The following is a 15,444-nucleotide window of genomic DNA, read 5'->3' as shown; positions in this document are numbered from 1 at the left end:
AACGATGGGTTCAAAAGAACGAATGTTTTCAGTGAACGAGAGTGAACGAAAAGATCTAAAGATCTTTGTAGCCATGACGGAAAAAAACCTGTTTGGACCCGTTTGAAAATCATTGATTTGATATGACTCAAGAATTGTCTCTGTGCAACGGTGTGGTGTTTCTGAGCAACTGAATTGAAAATGAGTCCACGGGAGCACTGCAACGGCCGCAGAATTTTTGCAAGAACAATTGATTTTCGGATGACCTCTCGATACAAATATTTTCATTTGATTGAAGGCAACGGCGTTAAGCACTCGACCAGAGCCTGCTCGGAAACCAAAGGAGATTTGGTCCTATTGATAGGGTACCCTCCATCCAAACATGTTCGGTGTTCAAAGTTCCAACGGATAGTCCGAAGCAAGCCTTTCCACAGTAGTCACCATGACAGGCGACCACCTGGTGGCGTCAGTGTGCCGAGCGCCGTTGGACGATCAGGAGAAGAAGATTTGAATCGACGGATGTGACGTCAGGGCTTTCGGCAAATTGAAGACAGGTGTGCTCGCTCAAGGGGAGTTATCATATGCAGGTGCCACCGAGCGCGTGGCGGCGGCGGCGGACGGTTTCTCAGGTAAGCGAGCATGCTAGCGAATGTTTGTCGTCTCCTGCCGTTTCTCACGACGGCACGCTTTGTTGCTTTTTCTCACAAGCCTTTTTTTTTTTAAATTTATTTTGTTTGTCGCAGGATTGTCGTACTCTCGTGACTCGGCAGGCAACGTCACGTCCACCGCGACGGTGGGCCTGGAGGTAAATTGTAGGCCGCAGGCCATTTAGCCCGTGAGCAAATGTTTGCAGTTTCTTACGATGCCATTTATTATTTCTTGCAGGATTTTCGCTGTCTAGGGAGTGCTAGAGGTTTCGGCACGACACGGCGCGCCCCAATCCACTTTGCGTCGCGTCGTTGCGCGTTTTGGTGGTATTTTAAATGTCTTTCGCGTTTTTTTTGTTTTTTTTTTTAAATGCTGGCCAGCATTTTTTTCATTCGTCTGTCTGTAGACGGTTCGTCGATGACGCCGCCGATAAGCGCGTGTTTGTTTGACTATAGGAAATGTTAGTTTGACTCTAGTCAACTAATCCATTTTTTATTATTTCATATGATGCGTGTGCCATTTCCGTGTCATGCAAACTGGTGAATGCAACGTATGTTGCGTCGTGTCCAAATCGGACCAAATCCATTCAAAGATGGCGCCCGCCCGCTCTCGTTCCGCTACGCAACAAACATTTGCGCGGGTTATTTTCTCCCGTTTTGGACGCCGCCAACCTGGATCATCTGTCCAATGTGAGGGGAGTTGATGAATGATGAAATTAAAATATGAATTATAATCCTGAATAATTATCATTTACTACAATATAATGAGTATATATTTTTTCAAATGTAAAACTCTACTTAGAATGTATAAAATTCAAATATTAACTATAATTATCATAACTTACTACAATATAATGATTTTTTTTTCTAATGTAAAACTCCTAGTATTTATAATTGTTGGTAAAAAATCATGCCATTGGCACTCTACTCAATGTCTATTTTTGTTGCAATAATATGCTTGTCTTTTGTAGCACTAAAAAAGGCCGCCCAGCCAGCATCCTTCTATACAAAGCAAGCGGGAAGCTCTTGAAGGAGCCCTTTCAGTGATGTTGAGGACACTGAGGAAGAGTAGTCCTAAATCAGGTGAAAACCTGTTTTTGTCAAGTTTCAGCTTCCCAACACACAATGGTTGTCGAGTTTTCGCTTCCCAGCACACAATTAATGGCTGTCTGTTTTTTTTGTAGGCTGCAAGAGGAGCCGCATGGGATAAGTATAATTCCATATGAAAAGGCGCAATGGCCTATCCAAAGGCGCAATGGCCTATCCAAAGGCGCAATGGCCTATCCAAAGGCGCAATGGCCTATCCAAAGGAGCAATGGCCTATCCAAAGGAGCAATGGCCTATCCAAAGGAGCAATGGCCTATCCAAAGGAGCAATGGCCTATCCAAAGGAGCAATGGCCTATCCAAAGGCGCAATGCCATATCCAAAGGCGCAATGCCATATCCAAAGGAGCAATGCCATATCCAAAGGAGCAATGCTATATCAAGTCAAGAATCAAGAAGCACGCTGCAAAAGTCAACATGTGCGGATCATGTGCCCAGGAGGGGGCAGTGTGGTTGCCTTTGGTTATGGGTGCACGACGGAAAGGTTGCAGGTGTGGCCAGTGTTTGGGGCTCTGATGGTTGGTCTTGCTTAAGAGGTGTGCTGTGGTTGTGGCTTGTCTGGATCCAGCGTTGTCTTGTGCTTTGTTGCCATTGACGGCTCACTTGGGGGAGGACGTGGTTACGTGGACGGAGACAAAACGAAACTTTGATGTGGATCCGATTGTTCCATTTTGCCATATGATGTGTACCATTTTGTGTCTTTTTCCTAACCTGCCACTGTTGTACTTGCTGCATTCTTTGTTCTCCCCCATCGGTGTAGGGCGGCGTTGGAGCGAGCCGATCCCGAATGTCCAATTTTGCAATTTGACTTGTACCATTTTGTCTTTTTCTAACCTGCCACTGTTGCACTTCATCTAACCCTAACCTACCACCGCTGTGGTACTTGCGTTCTTTGTTCTCCCCTAGGTGTAGGGCAGCATTGGAGCGAGACGGTAACATTTTGTGTCTTTTTCTAACCTACCACTGTCGTGCTTGATCTAAGCTGTGTGTCCTTTGTTCTCTAGGTGTAGGGGGCGGTGTTTGGGCGAGCCGGTCCACGAGGAAGACGTAATGATGCGAGCAGCACCCAACTCATTGCATGTTCTGCCATTTGCAGGCCGGACGCGAGAGGGGGGGGGGCGCACGGCCCGATCCGACCGGGCGCTGCTCACCAACCGTAGCTAGCCGCTGTGATCAAGTAAGCAAGTGACCGACAGCTTGGGGTCCTCTTTGAGTTTCAAACATTTGTTTCTTTTTCTGCAGATGGCGGCCGGGATGTGACATGATCTGATCAGAGGTGAACGGACCGTTGTGGCATCCCTCTGAAGTCGCAGAGTTCTGAGGGAGACCCGCTTCCCTGGAGGCGTCGACCTGCGCAGCTTCAACGTGTGAAATGTTTTTTTTGTTGTTGTTTTTTTTATATAAATTACACCAGTGGTGTCCCAATGTCTGAGGGCTGCATACTGAAACAAATTCAGAATTCTTTGACGCAAATTCATTCATTCAATCAATCACGAAATGTTGCCATTGATATTTAGTGCTACAAAGCAGTGTCGTGTTCAGTCGTGTGGGGTGTTGATCAAGTTGCCCCGAGGCTGCCATTTGGACACCAATGGTGACATGTGTGGAGGGCTGCACGTGTATTGGAAAACTGCCATATGGTGGTCTAGGTTATTGACATGCACTTTAAGACAGCAAAGGTTTTTTTTTTCATGTCTCAAATGAAACCTTTTCTTGCCTAACTATTTGTAATGAGTTAAGACGATAAGTCATTGATGTAAGTTAAAGCTAACTCATCCAACTGATTTCATTGCGATCAAATAGTTAACCTCCATCCAAGAATTTTGCACAACTTGCCTCAATGCAGTGGTCTGGCCCAATACTGCCATATCATTGATTTTCCAATATGTTGTGCAGCCCTCATTGAGTGCCAAACGCGCAGCGACGGCGCAAGCGCCCGCGCAAGCGACGGCAAGCGCAAGCGACGGCAAGCGCAAGCGACCGCGCAAGCGACGGCAAGCGCAAGCGACCGCGCAAGCGACGGCAAGCGCAAGCGACCGCGCAAGCGACCGCAAGCGCAAGCGACCGCGCAAGCGACCGCGCAAGCGACCGCGCAAGCGACCGCGCAAGCGACCGCGCAAGCGACGGCAAGCGCAAGCGAGACTTTTGTGCTTGTCTTGCTAGGTGGGAGACGATGTATGAAACGAAGAGCCGGTGGACGGAGGACACCAGACCCGCGATTGGTGAGCGGGGTGCAAAGGAAGGAATCACCCGAAGAAAGCAGTCGCCAAGTGTTGAAGAGGAGCCTGATGCACGACTGGCCAAGGCTGGCCAGAGGCGGTGACATGGCAATCCAATCTGCAAGCCTACTGTACACACTGATGGTTTTAATTTGATTTCCTTATTTTTCTGCCTTTCAGCTGGCAGCGGATGGGGCGAGCGCCAGCCTGCACCGAGAGGGACTGGGCTGCACCCACAAGACCAGGGAGGGGGCAGGTAATCAGTCCGTTGACAGAAGTGAGCCGCATGCAACTGAGTGCCATTTGTCTTTTTGCACTTGTGCGAGGCGGAAGACGAGTCCAACACCGGCCGGAGCAGACCCGGACCTTGGCCCGTGACGAGCGGCCCACACGAGACTGATGGGTGCCGATGCAGCCAGCGTTTCGGGGGGGTATGACTTTGTTTTTTCTTTTGTGCTTTCCCTACCCCTGTCTGTTTGAATAGGGTAACTAGTAGCACGCACGGGCATTTGGGTTGCTGTGACCCTCTAGATACGAATCGGCAAAGTAGACACCCCCTGCCCTCCTCCCTCCCCCTCTTCCTCCCTCTCTCGCTCTCTTTCTCCAACGCGCCCGGCAGTACCTGCATGGCCTGGTGCACTCAGGGTGGAACGTGGCTATACCTTGCCCTTTGTGGAATACCAGGGTATAATGTCTGCCAGACTGGGTCCCAGTGTCGTCGACGGTGTCGAGGACAAGGAGATTCTCCGTGACGCTCTCTGTGACGTCACGTTTTCCTCTTTTTTTTCCCACTCGGGGCCAAGCCAGCTCTACTCAGGGGGAACTGGCCGGTTGCGCTTAAGTGCGCACCAAAGCCTCTTATCTCCTCTCGCTCCCTCCCTCACTCCTTTTTTGTAAGGGGTTAAACATTTCATAACCCGGATCGCTCCAATGCGGGAGGGCCGTATGACACATGCGCCAGCCCGTGCGTGCCGCTAGTTACCTGATTCAAACTTACCTTAGTCAAGGTTGGGGGGGGGGGGGGGGTGCTAGTGAAATTTTTCCCCTTGCAAAAACCACCACAATGTCTGCCTTTCAGGATTGCTGGGGCACTGGATCTGATGGGTGCCTGCACAGAGAGGGACTGGACAGGACCGCGAGACCAGAGGGTAATAATAAAAAAACTTTATTTGTAGAGCACCTTTCACACATGAAATCCAGCTCAAAGCACTTTACAACAAAGAAATTATAAGCATTGAATTCTTCATATAGGAACAGACATAAAAAGAAAACAAAAACATTCATGTGTACATACGCTATTAATAAAGGAGCTTAAAATAGGAGCACGCTTTAATAGACAGGTAATGAGTACGTCCACAGAAGTGAACCGCGTGCAACAGAGTGCCGTTTTTCTTTTTGCAGTGGCACGAGGCGGAGGATGAGTCCAAACGTCGAATACCGGCCGGGGGGGGAGCCAACATTCGCCCGTGATGAGCGGCCGACACGAGACGGACGGGTGCGGATGCGGCGAGGGCAAAACGCCCAGCCAGCATTTAAGGAGAGTATGACTGTTTTTTTCTTTTGTCCTTTCTTTCCTAAATCCCTCCCTCCACTTTTTCACTGGGTGTGCACACTGGCTATCTGCATGATGCCTCTTTCTTTCTCTCTCAGCGCTGCGTCATTTTGCAATATTGTTGTTTTACTGTTGTTTTTTTAATCATGAAATGAACTGTTTGTACTGTAATTGTGTGTGTGTGTACCACTGAACTGCAATTAAACTGTGAACTGAATTCAAGTGGTCCATTTTAAACATTGGCATTGGCAGTCTATCGCGCATACAAACTGGAATCATTTGAGACATTCTCAATGACAAGACAATTGTAAAGTTAGGCTGAAACAAAATTGACTTGTTAAATATGCAGTGTCAGGCTTTTTATTTATTTTTTTAACTACACAAAGAAAAGCTGCATGCATTCTAAATTGTTGACAAAAGCCAAGTAGCCAGACACCCATAGATGCAAACGACAAGTGTACAAACGGTCTCTGTTGCGATCAGTAAGTCATCTTTGGCAACCCTGCTTTAAAATGGCCACCGAACTCAGAATCTTGCAGAATGTTGGTACATTTTTCTGTACGAGTAAAAGCTGTTTTAATGTGGTCAGAGACATTTTTTGGTTTGTTTTGAATCGTCATGCATCATGTGGGCATTCTTGTGAATAAAATCAACAGTGGTGTGTTTGCTTCCTGTTGGTGGTCTTGTAAATAAAGTCAACTTTGGTGTCAGTCATCATTCGGGATGTGCCTCAATCGATGGTGCATCTCTTGAATGTGAAACTTCTTGCATGTTTTGTTGCAGGGCTTGGCGTCCCCATTGGCTGTCCGACTACAAAGAAGGCTGCTGCTGTCCAGTCCAGGTTGCTGCTATAGTCAATTTAATGTATAAACATAGCGTGTAACTTCCAGGACCTTAGCTTTCAATTCAAAGCAGTTGCGTAACTACACGGCCAGCCTCGGTACATGTACTGGGTGGTACCACTTTTCAAGGACTTTTCAAACTGAACTTTGACGTGGAGCTGAATGTCCAATTTTGCCATACGACTTGTACCATTGTGTATCTTTTTCAAATTCCACTGCAGACCTCAATCGGAAATCAAATTAAGGGGGTTTTTATTTCAAAGTTTGTGCCCCTAGTTGTCTCTCTATGTACAATAAAAGAGTCGAGCACGAACTTATCGATGCTGCACTTGCAGCTTTTTTTAAATAGTAATTAAAAGGTCGAATTTCCTCCAATATATAGTTTTAAAAAATGTTACTGAATGGGTGAAACGTATGAGAGTTTAAAAAATAAATAAAATTAAAAAAAGGCTTGTGGAACTTTTGTTAGCACTGTAGTGCAAGCAAGGGGGGGCTGGGCAGGGTGGTGGGCGACTGTTCCATAAAAAAGAAATGATCAGACATGTATACATTATGGCACAAGTCCTGCACAACTTGATGTATGCTTCAAGAATGTACATTAACATTATGATTTGTTTATTGAATTGAATTACATCAAAATTATATTTGTCTGTGGAAATATGAAATATGGTGATGTCTAAAATCAGTCCATCCCTTCACTTTGCTATTGTCTTCTTTCCCCTCTGAAGGTTTTTATAGATACTGATAATGGTGTTACAAATACTTTCATGTACAGTGTAAATCCCCTTCAAGGAAATTTAATTTATATACGTGTGTATATATATGATAAATCTGAATCTAATGGTGACCTCAAGTGTTTTTAAATATTTCCATCTGTTAATTTCCTTTGGGCCGAGCCCCCTCCGGCCTGCACCTGTAAACTCCTCCATCATAATACATTTCCAAGCTATGTAAAAATGAAAAAATATTGCCATTTACTGCCATATTGCAGGTGCAGGAAAAGTTTTTGGTCACTTTCACGTTCCGCAGGAGCTAAAAGTTTTCCCGCAGGTGCACTTAACGAGGGAATCACACGGACACTCCATTAGGTACACCGCCCTTTTCAAGTGTACCTAATAACAGGCCACTTTATGAGGGAAATATCATGGTCAAAGGTCACAGGTGTCAAGCTCTAGTCCTCGGGGCCGCGTTCCAACATGTTTCCCAAGATTCCCTCGTTAAGTGCAGGTGCGTGAAAAGTCGTGTCATCGTGTTTGTCGTATCATTGTGTGTGTGTGTATCACTACTGCAGTGTAGTGTTGGCTCGTGAGTGAACGATGGGTTCAAAAGAACGAATGTTTTCAGTGAACGAGAGTGAACGAAAAGATCTAAAGATCTTTGTAGCCATGAGGGAAAAACTTGTTTGGACCCGTTTGAAAATCATTGATTTGATATGACTCAAGAATTGTCTCTGTGCAACGGTGTGGTGTTTCTTAGCAACTGACTTGAAAATGAGTCCACGGGAGCACTGCAACGGCGGCAGAATTTTTGCAAGAACAATTCATTTTAGGATGAACTCTCGGTACAAATATTTTCATTTGATTGAAGGCAATGGCGTTAACCACTCGATCAGAGCTCTTGCTGTGCTTAGGGTTTGTGTTAGGCTTGCTCTCGCTTTTGCTGTGCTTAGGGTTAGGCTTGCTTATGCAACCAAATCACCTCAGTTGTTTATCACTTCCTCTGATATTTTTGAACTTACCGTAATTTTCGGACTGTAAGTCGCACCGGAGTATAAGTGAGCAGCAGGGGGGGGCCCCATTTCAACCCCTTCCACTGAGTGCCAAGCAGGGAAGAAATGGGTACCATTGTTATAGTCACTGGTATGACTCGGCATGGGTTTGAACCCACAACCTCCCAGTCTCAGGGCGGACACTCTCCTCTTCGGCCACTGAGCTGGTAAACACTTGTGTCGTAGTATAACACTTATAGTCGTTTTTAAATAACGTGTATACCTATATACGCCTAAATATTGTCATCCAATATATCTACTGCAATTTCACATTAGATTGCTGGTTTGAAATTTGCTTTTGATATTATTATTTTTAATAAACATTTATGTTAAAACGTGTCTGGCGTCTTATTCCTTGTTTTTATATTCGCCAATTAAAACATAAAAATCAGACATTTTATATGACAATATGTGTAGGTACACTACACGAGGTTAAAAAAAAAAAAGAGAATAAATAAATAAAGGGTTAATTGCACAACAAAAGCACGTTTACAAATATACAATACAAATATACTCGATACAAATATTTTCATTTGATTGAAGGCAATGGCATTAACCACTCGACCAGAGCCTGCTCGGGAACCAAAGGAGATTTGGTCATATTGATAGGGTATCCTCCATCCAAACATGTTCGGTGTTGAAAGTTTCAACGGATAGTCCGAAGCAAGCCTTTCCACAGTAGTCACCATGACAGGCGACCACCTGGTGGCGTCAGTGTGCCGAGCGCCGTTGGACGATCAGGAGAAGAAGATTTGAATCGACGGATGTGACGTCAGGGCTTTAGGTCAATTGAAGACAGGTGTGCTCGCTCAAGGGGAGTTATCATATGCAGGTGCCACCGAGCGCGGGCCGGCGGCGGCGGACGGTTTCTCAGGTAAGCGAGCATGCTAGCAAATGTTTGTCGTCTTTGTCGTTTAAAAAAAAAAATCCTCTTTTAATATTCATGATTTCCTTATTTCTTAAAACTGACCAAATTTAAACGGATGTCTTCCTTTAGTCCAGCTCGTTCCAGCGGCATTGGTCTTGTGTATGTATGATTTTGTGTGTGTTTTTTAATAACGTTTTCATACCTTATTTTATTGTATGTAAATAGCTGTTAGTCACGTGACCCAATGTGGAGGTACTTGTGGGCGGGGCCTGCTAAAAGACCAACTACGGAAGCTCCCCAAGTACTGATGTGCATTCCAGTTCTTTTAGGTGAACTGAATCTTTAGAATCTCTTTGAACGAATCGTTCACTCACGAGCCAACACTATTTGGGTTTTCAGTCTTGAGGTGAGCGTTGGTTGCCCTTCTGTCACTGTCATGGACACGAGTCTTTGGTCAAGTGGTAAACGTCATTGCCTCTAACACGATGGAACCATGGTTCGGGACCCGACCTTACCCGCGAGCTGTGCTTTGTCGATTTTCACTCACTTCTGCATAAAGTTTGTGACTTTTTTTTTTTTTTTTTTTGAAGGCAGGTTTCAGTCTTGCCTGTCGGAGAGGTGGGCGTGGTCAAGCCAATTTCAGTTGCGCTGTGATTGGTCAGACTGAATTTGGGCAGAGGTAGGAGGCGGGCAAAGTGGCACTTAGGTTTTTGAAGGCAGTTTTCAGTCTTGAGGTGAGCGACAGGCGCAACCGCCCGCGTGTGAAGTGGCCTGTCACGTGGTACGCTAGTGTGCAAAGCACCATTGGACGAGCAGGCGAGGAAGATTTGAATTGACGGATGTGACGTCATGTCTTCGGGTGTTGTCAAATACCGGTGCAATCACCCGCGCAGCGGGCGGTTTCTCAGGTAAGCTAACATGCTAGGAAATGTTTGTCGTTCATTGGCGTTTCTCACGACGGACGCCTTGTTTGTTTGTTGCAGGATTCAAGGCGAGTTATCAAATGCAGGCGCCACCGACCGTGTGGCGGTTTCTCGGGTAAGCTATCAAATGTTTGTCGTTCATTGCCGTTTCTCACGACGGACGCCTTGTTTGTTTGATGCGAACAAATATCTTGAAAATCTTTTCACACTCGTCCCGGCCACCGCGACTGTCGTTTTGCCGCTACAGTATTTCAAACCTCTTTGGCGTTGTGTTTCGTCAAATTAACAATGTTGCATTACATATAGTGTGCTATTTCCGTGTTATGCAAACTGATGAATGTGACAAATTTGTTACGTCATGTTCAAATCTATTCCAAGATGGCGCCCGCCCGCCCGCCTTCCGTTATGCAACAAACATTTGCGAGCGTGATTTTCTCCCGTTTAGTCGACTGCTCGATTCATGCCGACATTTTTGAGTGAGTTGATGGATGATAAAATTAAATTATTATAATTCGGATACTTTTGTAATTATTATAACTCATTACAATATACTGATAGTTGTATACATATTTTAAATATAAAACTGGAGTTGGTATGTGTAATTGTTGCAAAAATATCATGCCATTGCCACTCTACTCAATGTCTATAATTGTAACTCCCAGATGCAGAGCAAATAGTATGGTATGATATTGTATGGTATTGTATTGTATTGTATGCATTGTGTGTATGGTAGCGTATGGCAGGGTATTGTATGTGTTCTATGTCAATCCATCCATCCGTCCGTCCACCCACCCGTCCATCCAACCCATCCAGCCACCCACCCATCCAACCCACCCATCCAGCCACCCACCCATCCAACCCATCCACCCATCCATCCACCCAGCCACCCATCCATCCAACCCATCCATCCAACCCATCCACCCACCCATCCACCCACCCATCCATCCACCCAGCCACCCATCCATCCAGCCACCCAGCCATCCACCGCTTATCCGGACGTCGGATTGCGGCGGCAGCAGCTTTAGGAGGGACTCCCAGACTTTCCTCTCTCCAGCCACTTCATCCAGCTCAACCCAGGAAATCCCAAGATTTGTATGTATTGTTTGTTTTGTTGTTTTTTGTTTTGTTGTTTTTTGTTTTGTTTTTCTTGTTTTGTTTTTTGTTTTGTATCTATTGTATTGTATGTATTGTATTGTATGTATTGTATGTATTGTATGTATTGTATTATATGTATTGTATGTATTGTATTGTATGTATTGGGTTTTTTTTTTGGTTTTGTTTTTTTTTGTATGTATTGTATTGTATGTATTGTATTGTATGTATTTTTTTGTTTTGTTTTTTGTTTTGTTTTTTGTTTTTTTTGTATTGTATGTATTGTATGTATGTATTGTTTTGTATTGTTTGTTTTGTTTTGTTTTTTGTTTTGTATGTATTGTATGTATCGTATTGTATGTATTGTATTGTATGTATTATTTTATTTTTATTTTTTTGTTTTTTGCTTTGTTTTGTTTTTTGTTTTGTATGTACTGTATGTATTGTATTGTGTGTATTGTATGTATTGTTTTGTTTTTTTTTTTTGTTTTTTTTGTATTGTATGTATTGTATGTATGTATGTATTGTATTGTTTGTATTGTTTGTATTGTATGTATTGTATTGTATTGTATGTATTGTATGTATTGTATTATATGTATTGTATGTATTGTATGTATTGTATTGTATGTATTGTTTTTTTGTTTTTTTTTGGTTGTGTTTTTGGTTTTTTTGTTTTGTATGTATTGTATTGTATGTATTGTATGTATTGTATGTGTTTTTTTTGTTTTTTTTTTGTATTGTATGTATTGTATGTATTGTTTTTTTGTTTTTTTTTGTTTTGTATGTATTGTATTGTGTGTATTGTATGTATTGTTTTTTGTTGGGTTTTTTTGTTTTGTTTTTTTTGTTTTTTTTGCATTGTATGTATTGTGTGTATTATATTGTATTGTATGTATTGTTTTTTGTTGGTTTTTTTTGTTTTGTTTTTTTGTTTTTTTTGCATTGTATGTATTGTATGTATGTATTGTATTGTCTGTATTGTATGTATTGTATTGTATGTATTGTATGTGTTTGTATTGTATGTATTGTATGTATTGTATTGTATGTATTGTATGTATGTGTTGTATGTGTTGTATGTGTTGTATGTGTTGTATGTGTTTGTATTGTATTGTATGTATTGTATGTATTGTATTGTATGTATTGTATGTATTGTATGTATTGTATTGTATGTATTGTTTTTTTTGTTTTTTTTGCATTGTATGTATTGTATTGTATGTATTGTATTGTATTGTATTGTTTGTATTGTTTGTATTGTATGTATAGTATGTATTGTTTTTTGTTTTTTGTTTTGTATGTATTGTGTGTATTGTATTGTATTGTATGTATTGTATTGTATTGTATTGTATGTATTGTTTGTATTGTATGTATTGTATGTATTGTATGTATTGTATGTATTGTTTTTTGTTTTTTTTGTTTTGTATCTATTGTGTGTATTGTATTGTATGTATTGTATTGTATGTATTTTGTTTTGTTTTGTTTTTTGTTTTGTTTTTTGTTTTGTATGTATTGTGTGTATTGTATTGTATTGTATGTATTGTTTTGTTTTGTTTTTTGTTTTGTTTTTTTTGTTTTGTTTTCTTTTTTGTTTTGTTTTTTGTTTTTTTGTATTGTAATTATTGTATGTATTGTATTGTATGTATTGTATTGTATGTATGTATTGTATGTATTGTATTGTATTGTATTTGTATTGTATTGTTTGTATTGTATTGTTTGTATTGTATTGTTTGTATGTATTGTTTGTATGTATTGTATTGTATTGTATGTATTGTTTGTATTGTATTGTTTGTATGTATTGTTTGTATTGTATGTATTGTATTGTTTGTTTTGTTTTTTGTGTTTTGTTTTTTGTTCACCCATCCACCCACCCATCCATCCATCCACCCACCCATCCATCCACCCATCCATCCAGCCACCCACCCATCCAGCCAGCCTCCCAGCCATCCACCGCTTATCCGGACGTCGGATTTTTTTCTATTGTATGTATGTATTGTTTTGTTTTGTTTTTGGTTTGTTGTTTTTTGTTTTGTTTTGTTTTTTGTTTTGTATGTATTGTATGTATGTATTGTATGTATCGTATTGTATCGTATTGTATGTCTTGTATTGTATGTATTGTATTGCATTGTATTGTATGTATTGTATTGTATGTCTTGTATTGTATGTATTGTATGTATTGTATTGTATGCATTGTATTGTATGTATTATTTTTTGTTTTTTTTTGTTTTGTTTTTTGTTTTGTATGTACTGTATGTATTGTATTGTGTGTATTGTATTGTATGTATTGTTTTGTTTTTTGTTTTGTTTTTTTTGTTTTGTTTTCTTCTTTTTTTTTGTTTTTTTGTATTGTATGTATTGTATCTATTGTATTGTTTGTATTGTTTGTATTGTATTGTTTGTATTGTATTGTATGTATTGTATTGTATTGTATTGTATGTATTGTATTGTATGTATTGTATTGTATTGTATTGTATTGTATGTATTGTATTGTATTGTATGTATTGTATTGTATGTATGTATTGTATTGTATGTATTGTATTGTATGTATTGTATTGTATGTATTGTATTGTATTGTATGTATTGTATTGTATTGTATGTATTGTATTGTATGTATTGTATTGTATGTATTGTATTGTTTGTTTTTGTTTTTTGTTTTGTATGTATTGTATGTATTGTGTGTATTGTATGTATTGTATGTATTGTATGTATTGTTTTGTTTTGTTTTTTTTGTTTTGTTGTCTTTTTTGTTTTGTTTTTTTGTATTGTATGTATTGTATGTATTGTATGTATTGTTTGTATTGTATTGTATGTATTGTATTGTATGTCTTGTATTGTATGTCTTGTATTGTATGGATTGTATTGTATGGATTGTATTGTATGGATTGTATTGTATGGATTGTATTGTATGGATTGTATTGTATGGATTGTATTGTATGGATTGTATTGTATGGATTGTATTGTATGGATTGTATTGTATGGATTGTATTGTATTGATTGTATTGTATTGATTGTATTGTATTGATTGTATTGTATTGATTGTATTGTATTGATTGTATTGTATTGTATGTATTGTATGTATTGTATTGTTTGTTTTGTTTTTGTTTTTTTGTTTTGTATGTATTGTATTGTATGTATTGTATTGTATGTGTTTTTTGTTTTTTGTTTTGTATGTATTGTATTGTATGTATTGTTTTGTTTTTGTTTTTTTTCATTTGTTTTTTCTTTTTTGTTTTGTATGTATTGTATTGTATGTATTGTTTGTTCTGTATTGTTTCTTTTTCTTTTTTTTTATGTTTTGTTTTGTTTTTTGTTTTGTATGTATTGTATTGTATGTATTGTATCGTATGTATTGTATCGTATGTATTGTATGTATTGTATTGTTTGTTTTGTTTTTTGTTTTGTATGTATTGTATGTATTGTTTGTAGTGTTTGTTTTTTCTTTTGTTTTTTTGTTTTTTGTTGTGTTTTTCTTTTGTTTTTTCTTTTTTTTTTTGTTTTGTATGTATTGTATGTATTGTATTGTATTGTATTGTATGTGTTGTATGTATTGTATTGTATGTATTGTATTGTATTGTTTGTTTTGTATTGTTTGTTTTGTATTGTTTGTTTTTCTTTTTTTTTTAATGTTTTGTTTTGCGCCGCGTCATTTTGCAATATTGTTGTTTTACTGTTGTTTTTTTAATCATGAAATGAACTGTTTGTACTGTAACTGTGTGTGTGTACCACTGAACTGCAATTAAACTGTGAACTGAATTCAAGTGGTCCATTTTAAACATTGGCATTGGCAGTCTATCGTGCATACAAACTGGAATCATTTGAGACATTCTCAATGACAAGACAATTGTAAAGTTAGGCTGAAACAAAATTGACTTGTTAAATATGCAGTGTCAGGCTTTTTTTTTTTTTTTTTTTTTTTTTTTTTTAAACTACACAAAGAAAAGCTGCATGCATTCTAAATTGTTGACAAAAGCCAAGTAGCCAGACACCCATAGATGCAAACGACAAGTGTACAAACGGTTTCTGTTGCGATCAGTAAGTCATCTTTGGCAACCCTGCTTTAAAATGGCCACCGAACTCAGAATCTTGCAGAATGTTGGTACATTTTTCTGTACGAGTAAAAGCTGTTTTAATGTGGTCAGAGCCATTTTTTGGTTTTTGAATCGTCATGCATCATGTGGGCATACTTGTGAATAAAATCAACAGTGGTGTGTTTGCTTCCTGTTGGTGGTCTTGTAAATAAAGTCAACTTTGGTGTCAGTCATCATTCGGGATGTGCCTCAATCGATGGTGCATCTCTTGAATGTGAAACTTCTTGCATGTTTTGCTGCAGGGCTTGGCGTCCCCATTGGCTGTCTGACTACAAAGAAGGCTGCTGCTGTCCAGTCCAGGTTGCTGCTGTCCAGTCCAGGTTGCTGCTATAGTCAATTGAATGTATAAACATAGCGAGTAACTTCCA

The 15,444-nt window shown here is 40.0% G+C and overlaps 1 protein-coding gene across 19 annotated transcripts in view; it reads left to right on the top strand.

Annotated features, from left to right (window-relative positions):
* Window positions 1-124: 124 nt before the first annotated feature.
* The window catches only part of LOC148389375 (uncharacterized), a 15,825-nt gene continuing 505 nt past the window's right edge, over window positions 125-15,444 (top strand). The window contains exons 1-16 of one of the 19 annotated variants that reach the window (XR_015861748.1): window positions 125-608; window positions 723-784; window positions 865-1,709; window positions 1,811-2,907; window positions 2,973-4,049; window positions 4,130-4,205; window positions 4,276-4,380; window positions 5,028-5,097; window positions 5,351-5,490; window positions 6,285-8,985; window positions 9,205-9,308; window positions 9,379-9,475; window positions 9,574-9,658; window positions 9,770-9,887; window positions 9,963-10,017; window positions 15,319-15,444. The exon at window positions 15,319-15,444 is cut by the window's right edge and continues 505 nt beyond it. Coding sequence is in view for 1 of the 19 variants with exons in the window: in XM_088392203.1 (XP_088248329.1) it covers window positions 3,904-4,049; window positions 4,130-4,205; window positions 4,276-4,380; window positions 5,028-5,097; window positions 5,351-5,370 (417 nt within the window). In the remaining 18 variants the exon portion in view is untranslated. Of the gene's footprint in view, window positions 609-722; window positions 785-864; window positions 1,710-1,810; window positions 2,908-2,972; window positions 4,050-4,129; window positions 4,206-4,275; window positions 4,381-5,027; window positions 5,098-5,350; window positions 6,169-6,284; window positions 8,986-9,204; window positions 9,476-9,569; window positions 9,888-9,962; window positions 10,018-15,318 lie in introns of those variants that run through there. The other 18 variants (XR_015861745.1, XR_015861740.1, XR_015861742.1 and 15 more) reach the window with 18 other exon arrangements.

The sequence above is a fragment of the Syngnathus floridae genome, chromosome 12, assembly GCF_059516105.1.
Source record: "Syngnathus floridae isolate MCC-2025c chromosome 12, RoL_Sflo_1.0, whole genome shotgun sequence".
NCBI lineage: Eukaryota > Metazoa > Chordata > Actinopteri > Syngnathiformes > Syngnathidae > Syngnathus > Syngnathus floridae.
Note: the sequence above shows the minus strand (reverse complement) of the source record. Positions and strands in the feature narration are given on the sequence as shown.